This window comes from Lissotriton vulgaris, chromosome 6, assembly GCF_964263255.1.
Source record: "Lissotriton vulgaris chromosome 6, aLisVul1.2, whole genome shotgun sequence".
NCBI classification, from domain to species: Eukaryota; Metazoa; Chordata; class Amphibia; order Caudata; family Salamandridae; genus Lissotriton; species Lissotriton vulgaris.
In genome coordinates, this window is record NC_141694.1 from 1,099,659,356 (window position 1) to 1,099,685,501 (window position 26,146).

Consider the following 26,146-nt stretch of genomic DNA (forward strand, 5'->3'; position numbering starts at 1 on the left):
ATACGGTGAACCTCTTCAGACTCTAATATAATCTTAGATACACTCAGAGTAAATAGCCACTCACAGACTGTCACTCATCCATGGAGTTACTCACACACCTAGTCAGTCATGCAAAGAATCAATCACACTTCCATTTCCTCAACTATACAGTTATACACACCTTACTTATTCAAACATATACTAACACATATTTACTCTCTTATACAATCCCTGATACAAGTTCACAATGATCCATACAGCCACTCACAAATTCACTGGCTCTTATGCACAGTTATTTATATATGTCAACTCTCACATGTACTGTGTTTTACATATGTACTTACTTTGACATGTAGCACTGAGATATCCATTCACTCACCACTACACTCATGCACACAGTCAACCGCCCATACAGCTGTTTCCACATGCACTTTTGAACCCATACATCTAGTGAATCAACTGCTCACACATCTAGGCACAGAGTCATACACCTCCCAGCCACCCACACACACACTCAGTCTCCCATACAAATACTTGGGCAACCAATCAATAACCCATATACTTAATCATAAAGCTACTGATCAACACATGCAGCAGTTTACAGAAAACAGACATAATGATGCACAAATTAAGACAGTTTAGTCACTAACCCATGCACTCAGTGAGACACATTTAATCACTCACTCATACAGTCAGTCATGCACCTACTAAATCCTTCATCCAGACACTTATACATCCACTCATTCTTCAATATGTAAGACATATTTTGACTTTACAGACACACACAGTCACTGGATGTTGTCATCAGTGATGTCATTTGAGATGTCATCAGTGATGTCATCAGTGATGTCACTGATCATGTCCTGAATGATGTAATATGTGACATGATCAGCAGTGGATTGCGGGTGCGCGATATATAGTTAGTGCAAAATTTCAATGGTTTTGTGTGAGTAAAATAAGGTTTTGTAAATGCTAATTCCTAACTATATATGGTCTATAACCCATGGTTTTTTCAGTGAATTTTCAAGGTTTTGTAAATGCTAATTCCTAACTATATATGGTCTATAACCTATGGTTTTTTCATTGAATATATATATATATATATTCAAGGTACATAGGTGTGGAGTTAGGTGTAGACAATGTATAGAAACTTACCTTTTGATACTTTGTCCCTTGATATTGTTGTAATGATGTTCTTCGTCGTCGAGATTCGGGATTCGATATTCTCAGCTTACGCCACTTAGAACACAGAAATGAAGGAAGCTGATATAATTATAATTATAAATGCATATATGAGTAGAGTTTATAGATAGGAAATCTTTGTCGCTTGTTCATGTTTTCTTTTTTTAGCTCCTATCTGGAGTGTGGTCCTTTTAATTCGTATTTACATTACTACTGAATCAGGTAATGATCATTACATAGAGCAAAGGTTCATGTGGATTGTACGTTTATGTTGTTCAAAATGCAGGTATTTCATTCTCATGATGTTTTCTGGAAAACATGGATATTGTAATTTAATGTGTTGGTCAACCTACTTCAATGTTACATATACGTAGGTATTGAATACGTATTTCTCAGCTTCATAAAACTTTTTCATAATATTTAATTAATTAGAAAAAGGAAACATTGCTATTTTCTGCATTTAGAACTCTCTGAAGTCAATGTAGGTAGTTTTAGCAGAAAGGCACTTCTCCTGGAGCATATTTGGAAGGCAAGTTCATTTTAAAATATTCACCATAAGAAGGAGGGAGGAAGAATGGATGTAAAAGACAAAGCAGAAAGTGCTGCTGGGAAAACATGCCAGTGTTCAGTGACCAGGATGTGTGTCTGGACTTGTTTGGTGTATAATTAAGATTTAACTGTCTGTCAAGTGGCTGATGTGTGACTACCTCACTCCAATGCCCATTCCCAATGTTTGAATGTTTGGGAAAACAGATCAGTGTAGCATGAAGCACTTCAATCCGACATGCATTACTGTGCCCTGTGTGACACCTGCAAACACAAGCAGCACACCAGCACTAATTGACTTCCTCCTTGCAGTTGCTGGATCAAGGATGACGTCGTCTTTTACGTCGCCTGCGTGGCCTACTTTGCCGTGATGTTTCTTATGAACGTGGCCATGTTTGTGGTGGTGATGGTGCAGATCTGCGGGAGGAATGGGAAGAGGAACAGTCGGAGCATGAGGGAGGAGGTGCTGCGGAACGTGCGCAGTGTGGTGAGCCTCACCTTCCTGCTGGGGATGACCTGGGGCTTCGCCTTCTTCGCCTGGGGACCTGTGCAAATCGCCTTCATGTACCTCTTTGCCATCTTCAACTCCCTGCAAGGTAAGATGGACCTCCCTAGTGGCCACAATGGCGGACAAAAGTAGGAAGAGGGAGAACAGCAGTAAAAAAAGAGTGATATGAAGAGTGAGATAAATACATACAAAGACATGGAGAGACAGAGAAAGAGCGGGATAGAGAGAGGAAGGAAGGGAGAGTGAAAAAGAGAAGAAAAAAACAAAACGAAAGAGAATGAGATTCAGATTACAAGACACAGAGGAAGTGAGAATGATAGAGAAAGAACGAGAGCGAGAAGGAGAATGAAAAGAACGAGAGGGAGAGAGAATGAGAGGGAGAGAGAGAGAAAGAGACAGTGACGGAGAGAGAGAACGAAACAGGGGTACTAGAAAGAGGTAGAAAGAAAACGAAACAGGAGGAGGAGTGAAAACGACAGCATGCGAAATAAGAGCTCAGATTCAAAGAGAAAGAATAGAGACATACATAATGAGTAAGCAAGGAGAGAGTGAGATAAATAGAGCAGGAATGAGAGCGAGAGCCAAACAGAGAGCGCAACAATGAAAAAGAGAAGAAGGTATTCCCTGAAAAAAAAGAGCATGAGAGGTAGACCATAGGAATCAGAGCTAGAAAGAGATGACACAATTAGTAAAAAGAATGTGTGCGAGGAAGAGAAAGGAAACAAAAGAAATAAAGAGGCAGAATGTGAAAAAAGAGAGCGATGACTGATAGATAAGGAAGACAAATGGAAAGTCAAGCAAAAACAGATAGTACAATAGCAACCACTTTCAGCAGAAATCCTGGATAAGAGCATTGCATTATAGGGCTAGGAATAGAGCCTTGTTAGTTTAGGTTAGAAAAGTGGAGGTCCCACCACGAATATTCAAACAAGTGAGCATCAGTAAATCCTCAACACTCCTTTCTTAAAAGCGCTTGGAGGAGGATGCACTTGGCTTCAGACTTGTGAATGCTTTCAAGCAGAAGAGAGACTTCAACCTATCTTTACTACTAGCTAGTTTCACTCATCATAAGCTGCCCAATATTTGTTTCTCAAATATTCATGTAAAATTGTAGGCTCTACCGAGCTGTCCTGATATCTGCTTACGGTAAATTTACAGTCATTTAAATTAAATAGACTTCATGAATGTAGTCAGAAGATATCCTGAATATCTAGTATGGATCGCCCCGTCTGCCATGGCGCAATGTTGAGCAACAACACTCTGTCTACACCATCAATGTTGTTTTATGTTTCTTTTTAAATAAACTTAGATATAATTATAAGGTAACAGGATTTTTAAGTGGCATATATATCCTCTCATGGGCCAGAAAAATAGGCATTGGCAGTTCAGACTGAATGTTCCCATTGGAGCAGGGCCAAAACTGATTTGAATATGACTAGATCCAAACTGAGGTGGCATGGTGTGCAAAATAGCAATGGACAGAGATGCAGCTACAAGTGATTACCAGTGGCTGAGAATAATTCAAGCATTCCATCCATCACTTTTTGTATACTTTAACAGAAATACGTTCATGACCTAAAACAGTTGTAAGTATGAATAGATTACTAAATCAGAGCTTTCAAAAATGAAGTATCTGGTAAGGCAAGGCGCCCACGGCATCGCACCAAAGGACAACCACACAGCTCTACCAATATTTCTCTGCCTCACGTGAGAAAGAAACAATACGTTCCTTTAAAGGATGCCTGATTTCTAACATGAGTTTTTCAATTCCAGGTTTATTTATATTCGTCTTTCACTGTGCAATGAAGGAAAATGTGCAGAAGCAGTGGAGGCGGCATCTCTGCTGTGGCAAACTGCGTCTGGCGGACAACTCCGGTAAGGGCGCGCAAACTGGCTGCTCCCGAACAGATTGTAGGACCTCACTGGTCTGCTTGCTGTGAACTATGTCACTTGTGCGCCTGCGGTGCCAGGTGATACGGACACCACTGGGTGATGATACACTTGCAATGGTGTAAACCCCTAAACAAAGGTTTTTAACATGTGGCAACGTCTATGATAAACCTTCCCTTATTGGTTCAGAAAAGTATGATATGGTTATACAATATCAACCCCACAAATATTGTGCTGCAAAAATACCATAGCCAGAATATCGACTACCAGCATGTCTTAAAAGTAAGTATGTATAGTAGAGATTTACTGTTCTCACCTGCACATTTATGTACCCAGAAGGTATGTATCAGAATGGTAGATGTATGTGGAAGTATGAATATTACATCAATACTAAACACTATACACCTATTTTTCAAAATATTTTGTAAGCCCATATTCTGACTAAGATATTTTTGTACCACAATTTGTGTATATTTGATTCTCCATATACTGGTAATATACTCTTCAGTCACACCTATTCTAGGGTTGCATATAAGATTCATAGATGAATATTTCTGCATCCTCTGCCTTCATTTTCTTGGGTTTATGTCATAATCCCAACCTTGAGCAAATTTAGAGTTGCGCTTTAAGTGTAGCATGACAGACATACTCCCTAGCTTGGATTTCCTGACACTTCAAACTCATAAGAAGGGAAATTACATCTTTGTATTTTAAACGATCCACATGTGGATTGGAATGTTTAAAATGTTTATTAGAAATCTATAAAAAGCTGCTCTCACCCCAATGTCATGAAAATATTATGGAGACTAGAGTGGCTCTGGCTAGGGTGCACCACCAAGGGAATTGACTGCAAAGACTTTAAAAAAAGGATTTTTCTTTTCCAAGTTCAGTGGTGCTCAGTATCTTCACATATCGAAGATAAATGGCTGGGCTAGGCCTGCCGGGGTTTGAATCAGTTAATATCACGGTTAAGCACAAAGCACTGCACATGCTTTCCTCCTCGATCCATTTTATCAGTGTGTAGCTTCTGCTTACTTTCTGCAAGTGTATTATTCACTCTGACTCACCAGCTGAGCTTTTATGTACAACAACAGTTGGATGTAAACGTGATAAATGCAATTATAAACCGTATCAAAATGGTTTAATATTATGGCCCCGTCCAGTTCTCCCTAGACAGTGCGCTCAGAATAGGGAACTCCTGGTCCATATCCCCCCCACTCCACACACATATCCCTTCCTCACTTCCCCCGCCTGTGACACATTTAAGGGCAATACCTCACTGATACACATCTCCCTCTTACACTTTTCTTTTCCATATTACGTCCCCTTACCTATTGTTCCTCCTATATTGTAAGGCGAAGCTCATGGGACCGGGGAGTTCTTCTCTCCCCCATTGCAATTACAGATCATTTGGCCGCTGCGACCTTACTTTTCTATACACTGAGGACTTATTTATGCTGTTTTGTTGCTCTTCTGTTCTTTTGCTTTTCTTTTATATTTTTTGGGTTGATCCGTTATATTTGAATGGCATTAATTGGCTGCCCTAACCCACCTACACTTCCTTGTTTATTGCGCAATGTTGGCCAACTACTGTCAGTATTATACTTGTTCTTGCCTTGCTTATATACCTCGGTCAAGTCTTCTATTTTTTTCTAAGAATAAAAACAGTTATACCCAAAAAAAATGTAAGATTATGGAAACCTAACACAGGTAAAACAATGTAAGTGCATTCGTCATCTCAAAATGGTAATCAAGCCTCATGTTACCCCCCTCACTTAATACAATCAATAAGTCAATTATGAACCATACTTTTTTTTGTAGTTGCGTGGTCTATCTCATTAACTAGTCCCCTGCATTTACTCACTGAGCTGCACCTCCCAAGGGTTCCAAGAGACTGGTAATTTTTTTTCTGTCTTTGTCTCTCATTCGTCATGCACTAAGCTGCCTCACACAAATGTCATGGCTTGCCATGTGTTTTAGAACATATGGTTCTAGGAAAGACAGCCCAGCAACTGTGGGTTGAGAATGTTGCTGTGACTGCATTTATAATTATTTTTTAATGGCAGCACAGGCTGTGCTTAATTTGAGCCAGTGGTTTCCAGTGCTTAATACCGACACTTAATTGTCAACACTGGCCCTTATGATGATCTTCCACATGGAAGCGCTGTTTGCCTATTTTTAGAGATGACCACAACAACAGTTGTTTATTAATTCAATTCACATTAAACATTACTAATACCTGCCGCCCAGGCCCCAGCTTTGGGAGCCGGGAATAGTCAGAATTAGCACACTTGTAGGAGTGCGATGATTAGTAGTTGCGTTGGTACTATCACTGGCAGCTCAGGCAGGACAGAAGGTGGTGCAAGTTGCAGTGGCGTTCTGAGGAAGGCCCTGGCACTTATTGTTTTTACAGATTAGGCACTGATCACATACCACAAATGATGTCTTTTGTAGCTACCTGGCAGGGGAACAGGAGCAGGCAAGACAAGAAAATGATTTTAAAAAGCTGCTTAGTGCCCAACCAAGTCTGTGTGTAGAAGGCATCAGCTGGTTCCTATATGTTGTGGGGAACTTTTCCAGGCCTAAATGTAAGAGATGAGGACACCTAAGTCTTTGGCCTATGGCAGAAAGATCTGTACCAGCACAACAGAACTGCCATCCAAACATAGGACTTTCCATCTCTTGAATCCGCTCAGATCCAACCCAATGAGAAGAAGCATGTGTGAACGCTTGCCTCCTGTTCAAGGCCTTCACTCAGATATTTTCCAGGATGGTACGCTTCAAATGGGAGGGTCACGTAAGGGCCAGCTTGAAGGCAACTTAAGACATATGTTCTCATTGCTTGTGAGTATACAATGTCTGTTAATGGGCACATTACTTGCGTGGTGTCCGAATTTTAGACAATGTTCTTCTTTTTATGTGATGTTCTTCTGCCTGAAGAGAATCCATTTCCCTCCTCCCAGCTGGAAAACGCTCTACTCCCCTTCTCGACATCATTTTCTGCACTGGCTAATTAGTTATTGTAAACACTGCCTATATTCTGTCATCTACTTTCACTGCACCCCTTTCTTTTTCTGTAACCCTCTGTTGTGCACAGGTCTGAATTCTAAAGCCCTACTTTGGCCTGTCCATAGGCTCACACTTACATACTTACATTGCTAATTAGAAAAACTGCCTGCATTGCCAATTGGTGACCTGTCTTCTTTTGATGTCAGGCTACTTGGCAGCATGCACTGTATAAAAAAGGCCTAATGTCATAAACTCTTCAAAAAAAGTACAATAAGACACTGAGGGGCCTATTACGATGGAGGATTTTCCGCATCCTCCGGGCTGGCGGAACCCGCCGCCGGCTTGGAGGATGCGGAAAATCCTCTGCGGACCCACCAAAGACCCACAGCCACATTAGGATGGCTGGTGGGTCCTGGTTTCCGTCCGCAGCTTTTCCGCCGCGTTTGGCTTACAACCGCCGCGGAAAAGCTGTAATATGGTGACGGTGTCTCTCAGACACCGTCAGCCAGATTAGGATGGGCTGTGAAACATGCTTTTCCGCGGCGGCTTTTCTGCCGTGGAAAAGCATGTGTAACTTCACTGCGGGGGCCCGTTGCGGGCCCCCTGGGTGAAGGGGGGGTGGGGGATGCACATGTGGGGTACCTATGGTACCCCCTGCATTTGTATGCAGAAATCGGCAGGCACCGCACAGTGCCTGCCGCTTTCTGCATACAAATGCAATGTATGCATTTTTACCATTGCGGCGGATGCAGCTTGAAGCCGCACCCGCCTTAATGGTAAAAATAGAGGATGTGACCGCCAGTGTGGCGGTCACATCCTAATTGCACAGGAGGGAACTCCGCAGGCCATGCGGAGGTTCCCTCCTACTCTATGGTGGCGGACGGACTCAGGTCCGTCCGCCATCATAATCGGCCCCTGAGTTCGATAGTGGGCTTTGAATGAGCCTTTTTATCCATTGGTGTTCGTGTGCTTCGCATGGTCTGAAATTAGTTGGATGGGCTATCCTTCAGGGCCTTGGGATTTCGTGGATTGATACATTGTCTAATATGAGTTGCCATCAGGTTTTGGTGATGGTGCATCAAGATGTCCTTATCAAAAGGTAAGTATGTATAGATTTTCCATGCTTAACTCCACATCCATGTACCTTTACAATATGTGCATTGTCAAGGTACATAGTTATGGAGTTATGAATAGTAAATATATACTTCACTCTGTCCACTTACCTTTCCATATTTGTCCCTTAATATGTTGTCTATGATACAAGTGTGCCCTGTACTCAATATTCAAGAGTGCAATCAATTTTGCTGTGTATGCCTTTTATTTCACCACTTCCAATGCAAGTCATTTGCTGACTCCTTTTCACAACACTCTTCTTTGAGGGGACAGCTTAACTCTCCTAATACAGTCTGTTTAGCAAAGGCGTCCTACTCCTATCCTTATTTTCGCCTTAAGATGCTAATTCATTATTGAATTTTGTTTGTTGGACACCTGGAGGTAAAGTGCAGAATGTCCCCATACTACTACCTATCACTTCCCTTAATAAACACCAGGCCTATTGGTTTTGCCAATGCTTATTATGCTTTGTTTTCTTGCCTTTTTCTCTCCCTTAACATGAGTTAATGACATGCTTGTAAACTCTCTTGTAGATTGGAGCAAGACGCATACCAACACCACAAAAAAGGCCAGCTCAGACAACATGGGAAAGTCCTTATCCTCCAGCTCGATCGGATCCAACTCTACGTCCTGGACATCGAAATCCAAATCCAGTTCCAACCATTTCTTCAAAAAGAACAGCAACCCAGGTGAGTGTCTTCTAGTGTGGCTCTGTTGGCGATCTTGTGTGTATCTTCAGCGAATGACACCGGCAATGAACGCAGAATGTTCCTGAGCTGCATTTGAGTGATAGAGTGATGTTCCACTTGCAACATGCAAGCATTTTCTCAGTCAAAACACAGAGGGGCAGATTTATGTTGGTAATGCGCCACGTTTGCGTCACGCAACTGCGGCGTAAATGTGGCGCATCCCTACGACCCATTTACAACGTGACGCATCTAGGCAGATGCGTCACGTTGTAAAGCCCTGCGCCACTTGTGGGCGTTCCGGCGCAGGGTGGGCGTTCCGGGGCAGGTGCGCCTCGCAAAAGTGGCTGAGTGAAATCTATAAGATTTCACTCAGTCACTTTCAGGCCAATGCTGCGTCAAAACCCTGCGCCTGCTTGAAGCAGGCGTAAGGCTTGACGCAGCATTGGACATATAGGGCACCCCCGAGCCTTGCTGGGGCTGCGTTGCGCTTGCGACGCAACTCCAGCAATGCGGCACCTTTACGGCACAGATGCGTCACGCATCTGTGCCATTTTTGCCCCATGGTGCGCCGCATTGTAAATACGGCGCACCATGGGTGGCGGAGCAGCGGCGCAATATAACTGGCGCCAGTTATCATAAATCTGCCCCACAGATTGCAAGTTTAATAAGAGCTGATTACATAGGTTTGAAATCACTGATCGAATCTATTACAAGAGTTGCCAGTCCCTTCGAGTTCTGAAATTCACGTTTTTGATGCAGATCTAGTAATACTGGCCTAGAAATTATGGTTGCTGAGCACTACAGTCTACAAAAGAAAATGTATTGGGGAATGGGAAATTACCAAGGGAATAAGCCCAGAACTACTGATTCCCCCAGTAAGTCGCAATTTTCTAATGACATCTAAAGGTGCATCTCTGAATTTCCTTCAATTCCACACCCCTGAGTAAAAGGTACACGCAGTATTCTTTACTCATTTGGGATGGAATTATGGCCACAATGTGTAAGCGGGTCAGTTACAATTTTAGATGGGTCAGTAACTATGTGTAAGCAGCTCAATTACCATGTGTAAGCGAATCAGTTACAACATATATAAGTGTCAGTTACAATGTTTAAGGCAGTCAGTTCGTTTAGCTCAGTGAAAGTTAATTTGCTCCACCCAACATCCAGATGCACTTGTAAACATTTGATGAATTTCAACAGGAAAATGTCGGCATGCACAAATCTTGATAAATAAACTATTCTGACTCCAGGAAAAGGGACATGTCGGATGCCAACACTGCCTAGTGTTGTTTCAATGTCATGCCTCTTTCCCACCCACCCCAAACTTCCTGTCTCTATCTCACTCTTCCAGATTCATCATCCTTGCTTTCTCCATTTTCTACTATTTTTCTCGTCCTAATTATGTCTCACTTGTCTTCCTTACTCATTTTTCCTCCAAATATGTCTAATGAAGAAAAAAAAATCATGGTCCCCAAAAATGAGTGCAGGTGCCCACCAAATCAGACCAGAACGTTTATAATAATAATAAAGAGCTTATAGAGCGCTCAGTAACGCCATCACGGCGTGTCCCCGTGCAGACTGTCAGGTGGGGTTGCGCGGCAGCACAGTTTGAGTAAAACAGTGCCCAAGCACAAGTGTTTTTGGTAAACGTTAGCAACTCGTGTATTTTACCAGAATCACTGTATGAGGCTTTGTTCCACACTATTGTTCGCCCTCTGTAAGGCCCACCCTGGTTCCTGCCATTTTCAGAACTCAGTGGGTCAGTCGCTTCCGAGGCAGTTTCTTTGTAAAAAAAATATATAACTGGGGAACCCATAACTCATAGCATAGATTCTCATTGTGGATTACAAACTTTAAACGTTTCTTCCTACAACTCATTAACCTTTGAGGAATTTAAAATTCTGGATTATTCAATATGATATTTTTCAGGCCTTACTTTGCAGAACACACCGACAACGTGATTTTATAATTTTTGCACAGAAACATTTACATTTTCCTACACCACACTGCAATTCGCCACACATATATGCAAATTTAGCATCACCTATGCTTAAATATATGCATTCAGCGATACTGACTGGAAATATATCCCTGCATATTTTAGCTGCTTCCTACAAATTCGGGATTGTGTTACGATGAAAATGATGCTGCGATCATCATATGCCCCAAATTGCCTTTGCTTTATGGTACAGGCGATTGATTATAAAAATAAGAAATTATGGGATCTTTTTGGAAGTATTTCAAAATTGTGCAGGGTATTTTCAAAAACCTTAATGTAACATTCTTTTTTGTAACTTCAAAATTACTATTTATTGAAAGGTCTAAGAGTACCCTGACAACAGTCCCCAAATAACTCGCTGACTGGCTCTTGGTTCTTCACCGCATCCAATGACGTTCCACACAGTCATCAGTTAAGGGTCCATTGTTCCATCCTCCCCCACTATGTCCCCTCCTCCTCCAAACGCCTCCAAACCTTCTGTGATTCTACTCCTTCCAATTGGATAGCAAAGCCGTTCTCCATCTATTAACGCAGTCACTCACCACCTTCAAATTACAGCTCAAAGAAGCCCTCTCCTACACTCCCTGCAGCAAGGAGGAGCTGTGACGTACTTCCTCTGAAAGTACCAGGGGATAGAAAGCCCTCTGATGCAGTCTTTCTCAGGTTGCACACCCCCCGAGAATCTGGAATTCCTCTTTCACCACCCAACGAGCCTGAATAGTTTACATTCAGTGTTCAGAAAAGAGATAAAAAGTCTATTTTTCTGCAGTACATCTCACAATTATGGGCCAGATGTAGGTCGGTCGGTAACGGCCGAAAATCGGTATTTTCGGCCGTTACCGACCGGTACATCAGAAATGGTTTGTAGGGGCATTATTTTACAGAATCGGTAAATTTACCGATTCGGTAAATTTACCGATTCGGTAAAATACCGAATCGGTATTTTTACCGATTCGGTAAATCTCAGATGTAGGTGGGACTCTTCTGAGTCCCAAAGGCCCTACAAATTCGGTATTTTAACACCCAATCCAATTGGGTGTTAAAATACCGAATTCAGGTGTGCATGCACTTGTGTGCATGCACACCTAGCCATGTGACATGTGCCATGTGACAGACATGCCCTTAGGGCATGTCTGTGTGCCACATGGCGCACATGCCTATTTTTGGGGTGCCAGAGGGTGTCAAAGTGACACCCCCTGCGCCCTTGCAAAAGTCAGTATTTACCGATTCGGTAATTAGCGAATTGGTATTTCCCATTCATTCCTATGTGCTTCACAGCCCATAGGAATCAATAGGGAATACCGATTCGGTAATTACCGATTCGGTAAATACCGAATTCAAACGATTCGGTATTTCCACATCTGGAAATACCTACATCTCCCCCCTTCATATTTACCGACTATGAAATACCGAATCGGTAAAATTCGGTATTTCAGAGTCGGTAAATATGATTTCCCTACATCTGGCCCTATATCTTCTTACTGCCTTAAACTCATTCTATATTTCTTTTCAGAGTTCTCCATATTAATTAACATAGTAAATAGAGACTCTTTTATATAAACACATCTCTGGATCCTCTTTATTTAATCATTTTTTTAATTTACTGACCTCTGTAGAGTCCTCTTGAAACATTTTGGGTTCTGTGTCACACTATTAAACAAGCAATGGCAAATGCAATAGGTTTTCCTGTATTATTAATAAGAAGCTGTTTTTTTTATTTACTTGCTTAGTAGTTGTACAATATAAGATACAAAAAGTCTGTTAAAGTGTTATGACTTGTTTGCGCACAAAAATGCAATATACTGTGCTGTTACTAGTAGTTTAGTGCAGGTACTTTATAGCAACATTTTGAAAAATGGAATGAAAGAGGGGGAAATAGAATTAATTTATGTTATGGCAATATTATGTGTTTAGAGGAGCTCTGACAACTTTTGGGCCTGGTTCCACCAAACCTGCTGCACCATTCAAATCATGCCCCTACTGCAAGATAACTGCATTTGTGACTGCCTGTTTAGTAGTAAAATATTGGTATATTTGGTGTTTAGAAGGGTTCCTAAAGCTTTGGGCCCCAATGTCACTGCACCTGCTACCACCATTGTACTCATGACCCTAGTGCCTGCAAGATAACTGCACTTTTGACTGCTTATTTAGTTGTTAAATATAGCAATATTTGGTATTTAACGGAGTTCTAACAACCTTTGGCCCCGGTGCCACTGCACCTGAAGTACCAATAAATCAGAGCCCTAGTGCCTGCTAGATAACTGCACTTGTGACTGCCTGTTTAGTAGTAAAATTTAGCAATATTCTGTGTTTAGTGGGATCCATAGAGCTTTTGGCCCTGGTGCCACTGCACCTGCTGCACCATTCATATCAAGTCCCTAACTGAAAAATAGCTGCAATTGTGTCTGCCTTTATAGTAGTAAAATATAGCATTATTAGGAGGAGTCTGACAATTTTTGGTCCTGGTGGCATTGCACCTGCTGCACCATTCAAATCATGAGCCTGTTGTCTGCAAAGGTAACTGCACTTGTAGCTGCCTGTTTGGGAAAAAATATAGCAATATTAGGTGTTTAGTGGGGTGCCTGGAGCTTTAGGTTCTGGCGCCACTGCACTGCTGCGCCATTTAAATAAAGCGCCTTTCAGCTGCAATTGTGACTGCCTGTTTAGTAGTCAAATATAGTAACATTATGTGTTTAGAGGAGTTCTGACAATTTTTTGGCCTGATGCCACTGCATCTGCTGCACCATTCAAATCATGACCCTAGTACCTGAAAGATAACAGCACTTGTGGCAGCCTGTTTAGTTGTAAAATATAGCAATAATAGGTGTTTAGTGGGGGGCCTGGAGCTTTTGGTCCCAGTGCCACTGCACCCTCTGCACTATTGAAATCATGACCCTAGCGTTTGCTACATAACTGCACTTGTGACTGCCTGTTTAGAATAATATATAGCAATCATTGGTGTTTAGTGGAGTTATGACAACTTGTGGCCCCAGTGCCACTGCACCTGCTGCACCATTTAAATCAAGCCCCTTTTAAGTGCAAGGTATGGTAGTAAAATATAGCAATACTAGGGGGCACATTAGTATGTCAGGCGGATCGCCACTGCCCACATGGTGGTGGCGATCTGCCTGACATTTCTGCCCGTCCGCATGCCTATTCCCTCCACCGTATTACTATGGCTGGGGTAACACCGGCGTATGGAAAGATCGTATGCCATTTTTTCACCCGGTCGATGAGTCGACCGGGCGGAAAAGCTGTTAATATGTTGTCTGGTAGACACCGCCATCCATATTAGAATGCATGCAGGGTTTTGCCTTTGACAGGCAATCTTCAACATTGGGGGCCGGTAGCAGGCCCACAGGGATTCTGGGGGGTAGGAAGTGCAAATGGGGGTACCTATGGTACCCTCCTGCATTTCAGTGTACAACATGGCAGGCGTTACGCGGTGCCTGTCACGTCGTTGTGCATTGAAACTCATAACTTGCAATATTATGTGTTTAGAGGAGCTCTGACAACTTTTGGGCATGGTTCCACAGCACCTGCTGCACCATTCAAATCATGCCCCTACTGCCTGCAAGATAACTGCATTTGTGACTGCCTGTTTAGTAGTAAAATATTGGTATATTTGGCACATTTGTGGCATTGCGGTGGGCGGTCCTTTCAGCCTGCCCGCCTTCTGCAATGTTACAAATGCGGGCTGTGCCCGCCAGGGTGCCGGCCGATTCCTAATGGTAGGTGCGGGACCGCCGCTTGCAATGCGGGCGGTCCCATTTCCCGGGGGTATGGAGGGTGGACTTTGTCCGCCCGCCATGCTAATGACCCCCTTGGTGTTTAGAGGAGTTCTGACAATTTCTGGGCCCGGTGCCGCTGCACCATTCAAATCATGACCCTGTTGTCTGCAAGATAACTGTGTTGTGAATGCCTGTTTAGTTTTAATATATCGCAATTTTAGGTGTTTAGTGAGGTGCCTTGAGGTTTTAGTCCTGGTATCGCTGCACCTACTGCACCTTTGAAATCATGACCCTGTTGTCTGCAAGGTAACTGCAGTTGTGACCTCCTGTTTAGTAGTCAAATATAGAAATATTATATGTTTTAGAGGAGTTTTGAAACTTTTGGGCCCAGTGCTACTGCACCTGCTGCACCATTCCAATCATGACCCTGTTGTCTGAAAGGGAACTGCTCCTGTTACTGCCTGTTTATTAGTAAAATATAGCATAGCTCTTGTATATTAACTTTATTTTTCCAGTGCAATGTTCATTACAACATTTAGAATTTGATCATAATGACCAAATAGATTAAGTTAAAAAAAATCAATCTGATAATGCCTACAAAGTGCAAAGAAATGCACTGAGACATGAATAGGAAATGACACAAATATTTTAAGGTTAAAGCATCTACTTTACACAAATAAGTAATAAAAAGCAAGAATTCCAGCATACTGTAAGAAGCTGTTTGCCTTTTCCATGGGAAGATATCTTATTTTGGCAGGGAATGGGGCTCAAACAGTGTGAACACCTTTAGTAGAAGTATCGTAAATGCGTGTAGCCATGGGAAGTTACCAAAAAAAAAGTTCCACACAAAAGAGAACAAACACAGTAATACCGGTATGGGAACTGATAAGAGCCCCCTTTTAGGATATATTAAATACAAGAGATTGCACAAGCGCTGTACAGGCGAAACATAAAAACTACAAATAAATGCATTAAAAAAGAGTACAAGAACATAGATCTTCAGGCCCTCTGTGTGCCTGGGCAGGTGGTGCTGGGGGTACCAGTGACAATAACTGTGGCGTGTTCCTTGCACCCTAATGTGACTTCTATCATGTTTGCCATGTTCGACTAATCTGGACACAATGGTGCAGGTATTTGGTCTGTCAAGTCCCAGTCATTTGTTTCAGTTTTTGTCCTGATTGGTTACGGTCGGCCAAAGTTACCTGGGACAAATAAAAAACAGCATTTCCAATTATAAGTTCGATAGGAATTTTTGCTCCCCACTACCGCAAAAACTGCTGAAGGAATTACACTAAATCTGTCATGAAAATAGAGCTTTAATTAAAATATAGTCGTTGCTATTTTGGTGTAAATTCAATTAGCAGTTTTTATCAAATATTTACATAAAAAACGCGGTGAGTGTTTTGAATGCCAAATGTTATGTATATTTGGAATGCTAGGCTCTCACTGCTTTTCTTGATTTTCAGCTCGCAAATGGTTCATGAATTTCAGTTCAAGGTTAAAACTAACCTGATTGGCTGAGAAAGGTCTATTTCTCATCGGGCTTGTAATTCGATGAAAAGATAGCGACTTATGTGAACCTCCACAATCAGACTAGCTGCAGTGGCTTAAACAATTGTGTTGGGTCTGCCATTACACAATTCAAAGCATTTTCCAAATGTTTCCCCAGATTAGATTTTTTGAAAAAAGACTCCCAATTCACTATAGGGGGTGGGGATGAATGCCCATTTAAAAGGAAAAATCAGGTGATGCCCCACTATGGCAGATTCCTAAAACAACAGAAACACCTGATCAGTAACTGTGCACTTTAAAATGATATCCCTATGGCCTTTGCTGACATTTGAGGATTCTCTGACTGAGAGTAACAGTTTGTGAACAGTTCTTGCACACACAAAGTGAGAAAAGTTTAAAGGTACGTCTGAGCATAGTATTTCGTGCCATATGGGTACCCTTCCACTATACAACCAGAGCTAAACTCACACAGACATCTTGTGTGGTTGATGCTAGGTAACTAGAAAGTATGACAACACTTGGGAAGAGAGCAGCAGCTCCATACTCTAGTAGATCTGGTGTTGTCCTGCTCTCCCTCTTCTAGTAATCCCGTCCCACTGATATACCTCTGTAAAAGAAATTGCTGTCCTGAAATTTTAAGTTTTTATTTGTGTTTTTGAATCATTAGAGAAGTAATTTAGCTTGGGTAGACATTGCTTATCTGGGGCGAATTTTTCTGGACGTCATTTTAAAAATGGCAGATGTGTTGCATAGATGATGTAATATTTCAGGAACCATGTGCCCTATATACTTTATTTTGGTGTCAAAACATAGGTTTTGGGCGTCAAGTAGTCTTATAGAAATAGATAATAACTCCTCAGAGTAACCCGTATGCCATTTTCCAGAATGGCATCTGTAACAGAGGAAGGAGAGACATAGATAGATATCAAACAAATAATAATGGTTTTTAATTTTTAACCCTGTTATGGATATACCAAAACATGTTATGATCTGAATAGGAAAACAAATAATGTTTATCTCTCCTGTTTTAGACACATTTTCGAAGTCCACTTTAGTTATTTGTTTCAGCATTTGTTAGTGGTACAGTTGCAGAATGTTGAACATTTGAGAAGAGCATATCGACAGAGACAACTTTTTGTAGCACAGGTTTTCCAAGGAGATGTAAGTGTAAGTTCTGTGGGTAGAGGCTTTTAAAATGTTGTAGGTTTTAGCACCCCATCAATATCTTCCAAATTCAAACAGATCATTCTCTACATGTGCATGATCCAAAACAATAACACATTTTCTGATCAAGTAGAACACTCTTTTAATGTGTCCACGCACAAAATATGACGTCAGTGGAAGGTCACTTAGCTGGAATGATCTCTTGAACTCACTGTACCGAAGGTTATCAAATGTGTGTCAGTCAGAACTCGTTTTCCACACACAAGGTGTTTTTCTATGTCTCTAAAGTCACATTCTTCTTCTGCCTCAGCAAACTCTTTGAATCCTTTTAGAAACTTCACAGGTTCAGCAGTTAAAGCTCCAGGCTTTGTTCTAATTATGCTCAAAGCGTCATCACCTGGGCATCTCTGGGTCAAGTTTCTTGTACAGAATATGAAGTGACTTTTCCCACCTGTTACATAACATATCAATAACTCTGACAATCCTTGACTTAGGAACATTGCAACAAATCTAAGTAGCACAATAATAATAAACTCTTTGTCATTTGACCGTACAATGACTCGATTGCGAGCAGCCCACTCAATATGTGGCACAACATGAAGGTCAGCTTCCTCTAATTTGCTGTTGAGTTCTTGAACAATATGGACCATATCTTTTGAATATATCTCTGCAGGCACCATCTCCTCATTGACATTGTATATGATTGGTAGCATTTGTTGTTACAATGATAAAATATTTGATCCTCTTCACCCATCAGTTTCAATCTTTTGTGAACTCCGTCTTGTCGTATTTCTGCAGCATCTCAAACTCTCTTCTCTATAGCTGCAGTTGATGTTAGCATGTCTTTTGGATTAGTTTGGCATATGACACATTTTTCTTTGTTAAAGGAGTCCTCAGATTTTGTAGTTAGCAGCAGTCTGTCAGGGGGTAAACATCCTCTGCTTCCGCCTGCTTCGCTCATGTTTATGAATTAGAATCAATGGAAAACCTGAAACAGAAACAATATTGAAATTAATTACCAATATGATGGCTAAAACAAATCATTATAGATCTGCCATTTTGAAAAATGGTAGAAGGGTTCCTCTGAGGAGTTTTTTTCTGTCTCTATAAGACTACTTTACCCCAAAAACCTATGTTTGACATCAAAATGAAGTATACAGGTCTCATAGTTCCTGAAATCTTACATCATCTCTGCAACACATCTGCCAATTTAAAAAATGTCCTCTAGAAAAATTCAGCATGGATTAGCAATGTAAACCCTAACTAAATGACTTCTCTAATGATACAAAAACACAAATCAAAAATGTAAATCTCTGGACCATAATTCTTTTACAGAAGTATATCAATGGGCCAGGATTATAGGTCTATAGGATGCTGCGCTGCATTTGGTGAGGTATTACCAATTCTGTCCCTGTTTATTTTTTTTAAATAAAAGTCACAATTCAAAACTTTAAAATTATAGCAACCTCCACCATTGGGGACAATTTATCTTAGTCAAAAACGGTGTCATTCATGCATGTGGACGTTCAAAATGTCAAACTTATCAATGGGTGCTTTTTTAAGACAAATATCAGACATTATTCCTTTATTCAGTGTTGGTAGCAGTGTAAATACACCGTGAGATAATTTCAAACTTTATCATTATTTAGTTTTGAAAACATTTCTTATCATTTCAGTTTTCCAGGTTAGAGTTCTTTGCATAATTTTTGTTGTTGTTGTTGCTTAATCGTGAATATGTATTTTTTTGTTAAGCGTGTCAGAGCACTGGCAATATATTCTTATTACTTTCTGCCTCTGTGGGTGCCTTGAATGCTAATGTTAATGTTGTACTGTTATAACGTTTAACTGCCGAAATCTGGAAATGACTGAGACATTCATGTGTTTATGGCATAGATAATATCTTCTAAGAGCATTCCCTAAGCTGAGGTGGAACCTTACAGGTAAAGTTTGTCACTTTTGCTGAATGCATGATTTCTTTGGAAGAAAGGCGTGGGCATGCTCTTGCATGAAGGCAATGGAGACGAAGAAATCACTGCTTGTTCTCGCTGCCTGTTTCCCCATGTCGTTGATTCTCATGGGGGAAGGGAGAGGGGCTTCGAACACTTGTTCTCTCTGTCATGCATGGGCTTCTGAGACAGACCCTGCCAGACAATGTACCATGGCAAGTACGTCAAGTGAGCCAAGAAACGGAAATTCCTTACTTAAAAACTCAAAATTTGACAAACTTTCTTTCTGAAATTACTACAAAAGACATTAAAAAAGTTGTGATTTAGAAACAAGATTCTACTTGCGGCGCCATGGTACATTACTAAAAGGGGCTGAACACACGAACATCTGCTCACAGAATCTGCCCTTTATTTCGATTTAAATGGTGGATGCGCCAGAAACGAATACAATCCCAGCCTTTGGTTTTAAGAATCATTGATTGATTCACAGAATATAATATTTGACACATAATTACATTCAATCCACTGTCCTAGGCTTCACTTGTTTTGTTTTGGGTAATACGGGCAGGTGAGTTTGTTTCTATATGGAAGTGTAATGCTGTTTTGTTAACCTGCGGGAGAACACAAATCCTTTGTTAACTTGGGACCTACCATACTGTACACATAACTAATACATTCTTTTTAATAGGCAAGATATACAAAAATCAAATCATAAAAACAGAGGCACAGAGTATGTGAGCGAGAGGATAAAATAAGCCCAAATGTCTCTCCAAACAAAATGGTGGCATAGTTTCAAATTCGGCTATGCTTTATAGTGGTGACGCCCTGGTGTAATCTGGTCTGCCTGTTCTTTATTCTTTTAATTCATCCGCTCTATATTCTTCTTTTTGCTCTTGAAAATGTTCAATGTTTTCATATGTTGAAATTATCTTGGTCATATTTATTCTTATGTATGTATTAGTTATGTATTTCTGATTTCTTGTTGTGTGAGAAAGGGTGAAATAAAACCCAATACCAGGTTTGAAAGGTGGAGCTCAATGGCATATATATCAACCCTTATTATCAGGATTTACACAAAGGTAGCTGACGAGTCATGTATGTAAACCTATGCTGAGCATGTGCAAACAACAAACCTTTAATGGTGGTCCATGCCTATGATTGGGTTGTTTTGACTGCAATCTCCAAAACCCACTCAATGACAGATCTGATCAAAGAGCCACAATTTTGGTTGCAGCTGCTTGGGGTGAGTCCTGAAGAGGGGCTTGGTCTGAGATGATCATGTATGGTTGGAGCCAGGTGTGTACATTTCGAAGAACAACTGGTCAGATGTTTCCCAGATCCCTCCGAATTTCCTGATTCTCCGGCTTTTTTCCACACAAACATTCAGAATTATTTTTATTTGTATTAGTACATTTCTGGAAACAGAACAAGATGTTTCTTCTCTATCATCATGAATTGGTTGCAGCCTGTGTCTTTTCTGAGGAGCAGGGTTTTTATGGCACAACAGTGACATCCAGATTGGGTGAGCCTAGAAGCCAGGTGCAGGGTAATGGTAAGTATTTTTTGGGCCCAGGGCAAGGCATATTTTGGGGCCTCGTGTTCTGAACAACTTTAATTTTCTGCTAATTCAAGTGAACATGATGGCAAGCAATATTGAATCATACAATACCTTTTCAAGAAACAGAGTCACAAAAAACAACTGAAATATATCCTAGAGAGGCCCAGAAAATCCTTCAGATGATACTGGATTAAAACAATCAGAGTCAGAGGTAGAGGTAGGCCGAAAGTGAGAAAGATTTTGAGCTAGAAAAATTAAGGTGATATATAGAGAAAAAATCACTTTTTTTGAAAGATGGGGACCTTGGGTAATTGTTCATTTTGCCCATGCCTTGAAATGAATCTAGCCAGGAGAAAAAATGATTGAGAAAGAATGTATGCCAGATGATGCAGAGAAAATCTAGAAACACCAAGATCTCTCTGCAATAGAACACTGCAAAAAAAAGAGTGAAACCCATATTAAACATCAAAGACACATTTTCAATGCACAGAAGATGCGAGAAACTGGGAAGCAAGAAATTAGCATGAAATTTCTCAGATGACCTAGACCAAAGAGATACCATCTCCATACCCTTAGTGTGAGAAAACATTCTGCAAAAAAAACATAGAGGCCTATTAGAAAGATATAGCGATATTTATCGCTAAACGTGGTTAGCGACTTTATTTTTTATCGCTGCCTATGGCTGGATATTTTAGCGGAGAAAACATGCTATTAGCAACGTTTTTCTCCATTGTGCTAAAATATCCAGCGATAGTGGCGAAATGCGAGAATATCGCTGGCAGCGATATTCTCGCATTAACGCCAATGGGGGCTTAATCTGATAATCCACCCCCCATTGACTATACAGGTAAGTCAACTTTTTAGCAGGCGTTAGTTTACAGCGATAATCGCGCTTAGCGCGATTTTGTTTATCGCTTTGCCTGCCTAGCTAAAAGGCGATAGCTGTGTTAGCGACTGTTTTCAGTCGCTAACAGGTTGGGTACACCCACTTTGCATGTCATAAGCGATGAATATCGCTGATATGCAAAGCAGTCCCCAAACCTGTAGCTATCGCCTAAAAGCTGTCGCTTACTGCTGTTAGCGACAGCTTGCTAATAGGGCGATAAAAATATCGCTGCTTTAGCGGGAAAAAGTCCCTCTAAAGCGGCGATATTGCCCTTGCTCATATGCCCCATAATGTTTCCAAACACCTTAAAATAAAAAGCCAGTGAACAAAATCATTTAAACCACCCTTTGCAAGACAACGCTGAGCGAGTTGGTAACTGCTATGTGGAGAATTGGAAGACAACATAATTCTGGTTTGTTTCAGGTAATGTTGGAGAAAAAGTAGGTTCACTCATTTTATGGACAGAAACCCAATAAAAAATTAAAAAGAATCAGTATTTGATGTGATATGTTATAAGACTTAGGTCCCTTCCCTCTGCTTCATGATATCAGGTTACTGTGGAAATGAAAGACAAGTTAAGAGGATGATTTGTTATAGTTTTTATACTGGCATTTAGAAGAACACTAAATGTGAGGTGTCGCTCTTTCCAGATTTCCACATGGTGCATGAGTCAACATTGACTTTTAGCTTGTTTTTCCTCCCTTAGTCTTCTCAGAGGCAGCTTGTCAAACAAAGTATTGCAACCAATTCTTTAAGTGGAGCTTTGGGTCGCAGGCCCACCAGTTGAGCTTCTGAATCTCCGGATGACACGAGCAAATCTTTAACTCTTGAATCCATATGTGGTTTATGGCACACACAGCTGCTGAGGTCTATTTCTCATTAGAATGTTGGTAGCTCCGTTGAAAACAATGGAGTGCTTGTAATAGCTGGTATAAGCCCGGTGCTCCAACATTCCCATGTTTCTTTGTTCACAGCCAGAGCTGAATCCCCTCAAGCTTCAGGGAGCCTGAGGGGATTTCAATCCCCTCGTGCTCCCTGAAGGCTTTGTTTTATTTGTTAGAAAATTCTGCCCTCTAGTGGCAGAATGTTCTAATTGCCTTATAGCCCTTTGTAGCAGGGCGATGCCGGCTTTTAAAGTCCTGCTGCCTTGTTAAAGTACCTCGCCTTCTGCTCGGGCCTTTAACGCTGCAGCAGGCCTTTATTAGCTGGTATATCCTGCTATGGCGGGCTACAAGGCAATAGTACGACACTGATATTGTCTTTCGCTCATGACTGGCAAGACACAAGATGCTGTCCATTGTTTTGGCAGATAATCTACAGTTCAGCGTAGGAAGGCCTTCGAGGCCTGTAGAGAATAACAATTCAGCACACTCTTTGGGTGCGTATCCTATGTGCCCTTCCACATGTAGCAGAGTTCTCCTTTTATAATCCTAGATGGTAGCATGTTTGTGTGTCTTCATAGTGTAGGCCTTATTCACAAAGGTAACTTACACTTTTGAGTAACTTTACTGGCTATTCACGAAGGGCCTTTGTTTATAAAGGTAACTAACACTTTTAAGTAATTTATATTTTTGAGTAAGTTTAATAAGTGTAAGTTGCTGCTAAAAAAACTATAGTAAGTCCAGCATAGCACATGGCCAAACAGTGCTACTACAACACCATCCTAAAGAAAATAATGGTGATAGGGACTTAATTAAACCACATAAGCAAAAATTTTAAATTACCTTAAAATATTTAAAATAGTTAAGATATAAATAAATATAATGTAATGCTACAAATGATATAAAAATAGTACCTATTTATTATTTAATTATCGCATTGTATTACCCTTTTTTGAATTTAAAAAGTAACATACCAATACTTTTTATTAAAATATAACTACATTAATGTTACTTAATAAGTAAATTACTTTTAATTAATTGTGTTCATAACTTTTAATAAACAATAATGCATATAAAAAATGATTATTCTTTTCTTTAGGCAGGAACAGATTTTTTACTTAAACTTCCAAAAAACAATTCTAATTGAATAAACTATGTTTCCATTTATTAAAGTGTATATAAAAATTAAGTTAGTAGTGCTATAGCGTTTTTTATTTGGTCCTACATTTTAAATAAATGTACAAAAGTAATTTGTATTCATTTTTCGCATAAAATATTAATAATGTTTATTTTTGAGTTTAATACACCTTTTATTTTTTCTAACACTTTACCATGCAGAAATCTCTGCACTGATTGAGAAGTCTCCCTGTACCGTGCTCAACTGTAGCATGAATTTAGGATGGCTTTAGGCATTTCTTAGATCTCAAGATGCTCCGTGGCCTCCTTGCCCTTATATTTCAATATGCTGACTTTCTAGGCTTTTTTGGGTTGGCCTACCAGACAGAAAATATGCTCCACTATCCTTAGCATTCTGAAACAGATTAAGGCTCTGTAACTTTGTTACATTTTTTGGCATCCCACAGTAGTGCCATATATGGCCAACCTTCTTTGTAAAGCTTTTTTCAAAAACAGCATTTGCAGCTTGCCTACTGTTCTTTTCTCTAAGATCACTGTGTGGTCTCATCTGCAGTGTCAATACTTCTACGCTGTTCTTTAACCCGTCCTATTCCTGAATGATGAGGATGCTGCTAAGTTGCGCCTTTATTTTGGAATCCCTGTTTATGGACAACTCAGAAGCAGTGTTACTATCTAGTATGCTGGCCTGAGAATTGTGTGTTTTCCAGAGTATTAGCTCACCGCGTTTAGCCAATCACTTGCACCAGAGCATTCTCACTGATATCTACCTATTTTTTTATTTGAAAGGTTTTATATAGCACTGGCTCGACCCAGAGGTATCAGAGCGCTTTACATGAGTATTGGACCATAGTTGAAAGTTACATTGTTACAAAGGTTACCCAGTTATTAGAGCATAGCTACATAGTTACATGTTCAGTCGAGACAAACAATGAAGGCATATGCATAAGGGAAAAAGCAATCACGGGGAGCGATTCAGAGGGGAAGGGGTAGGAGCAGGGAAGTAGACAGCAAATGAAGAAGGGAAAGAGGAGGGGGAGGGTGAGAGACACAGCATGAAAGAAGACGGGGAGGATGACGGGGGCATAAACCGATAGACGAGTAAAAACTGCAACCAAAGTCCAGTGAGCTGTGATCCCAGGGGAAGTGGTATCATTCCCCCAACTCAGATGCGCGAGGCTCTCTTTACACAGTGGGCTCTCTCAGAGGGGTCTCTGAGACTCCAAGGCCTACCTACTGGATCCATCCCCAAAAAGGGGGGAGGGAGTGCTTTGGCAAGGGGCGCCATACCATGCCTCTACTGTGAGTGGCTCCCTTAGCGCTGTGGACTCTCTCAAAGGGATCACTGAGACTCCAGAGTATAAGTAGTGGGATCTTTCCCCAACAAGGGGAAAAGGAGTGCTTGGCTAAGGGCGCACTGGACAGGGGGCTAGGGGGCATAGCAGGCAAGGGTAGAGAATAAGGGGGTAGGGGATAGGAGCAGGGGAAGTAGAAAAAGAATAAAAGAGGGAAAGCGGTAGGAAAGGGTGAGAGACAGCATGAAAAGAGGGGGGTGCTTTACACAGTTGACTCTCTCAGAGTGGTCTCTAAGACTCCAAGGTCCACCTACTGGATACTTCCCCAACAAGGGGAGAGGGAGCGCTTTGGTAAGGGGCACCATACCATGCCTCAGCTGTGCACGGTTCCCTTGACACTGTGGACTCTCTCAGAGGGTTCCTTGAGACTCCAGAGTAAAAATATTAGCTCTTTCCCCAACAAGGGGAGAAGGAGTGCTTAGTCAAAGGGCAACAAGGGATAGGGGGCTAGGAGGGGTATCGGAACTGGCAGGTCAACAGAGGGGGAACAAACGGCAAAAGAAAATTGCATTAATTACAGAAAGATGACACATAAAATACCCGGATAAATTAGCGATCCAGAAAAAGACAGGATCCACGAAAGGCAAGGGTCATGGAGGACAAAGGGAGGGAGTCAGCGAGTTGAAGAGTCCCACAAGGAAGAGATAAAAGGAAATTAATACGTTGTAGAGTCACTCAGGAGATAAATGTAAACGCAAAAAGCTCAGAATCACAAAATGGTGGTATCAAGTACAAAGAACTTACACATATACTGGTGGTTAGAGTTGTTACTATGCAAAATAGTAAATTCACTCAGGGTTCTATTATCACAACGAGTAGGATAAAAACGATTGTATGTTACTTTTCAACAGAGTGAATGGAGAAATAAGACATCCAAGGGGGTAGAGAGAGGGAGGGGAGGGAGGTGATATAGGTTTTAGGAGAGATAGGGACCTGGGGGGAGAAAGAGATAAGGCCATCCAGCCGAGGAGCAATGTCTGAGGGTCGGCAGGTTGCAGTCAGACGGACCGAGGAAGAGGACAAGAAACAATAAAATGGTGGCTCCATTCGCACTTTGTCATTTT

At 41.1% G+C, this 26,146-nt stretch overlaps 1 protein-coding gene across 3 annotated transcripts in view; it reads left to right on the forward strand.

The window, feature by feature from the left end:
* Positions 1 to 26,146, forward strand: part of ADGRG6 (adhesion G protein-coupled receptor G6) — a 653,874-nt gene that overhangs the window by 583,179 nt on the left and 44,549 nt on the right. For 2 of the 3 annotated variants that reach the window (XM_086927162.1, XM_086927163.1), the window contains 3 exons: positions 2,020 to 2,303; positions 3,989 to 4,090; positions 8,761 to 8,916. In XM_086927162.1, coding sequence (XP_086783288.1) covers positions 2,020 to 2,303; positions 3,989 to 4,090; positions 8,761 to 8,916 — 542 coding nt within the window. Of the gene's footprint in view, positions 1 to 2,019; positions 2,304 to 3,988; positions 4,091 to 8,760; positions 8,917 to 19,215; positions 19,263 to 26,146 lie in introns of all 3 variants that reach the window. The other variant, XM_086927164.1, reaches the window with a different exon arrangement.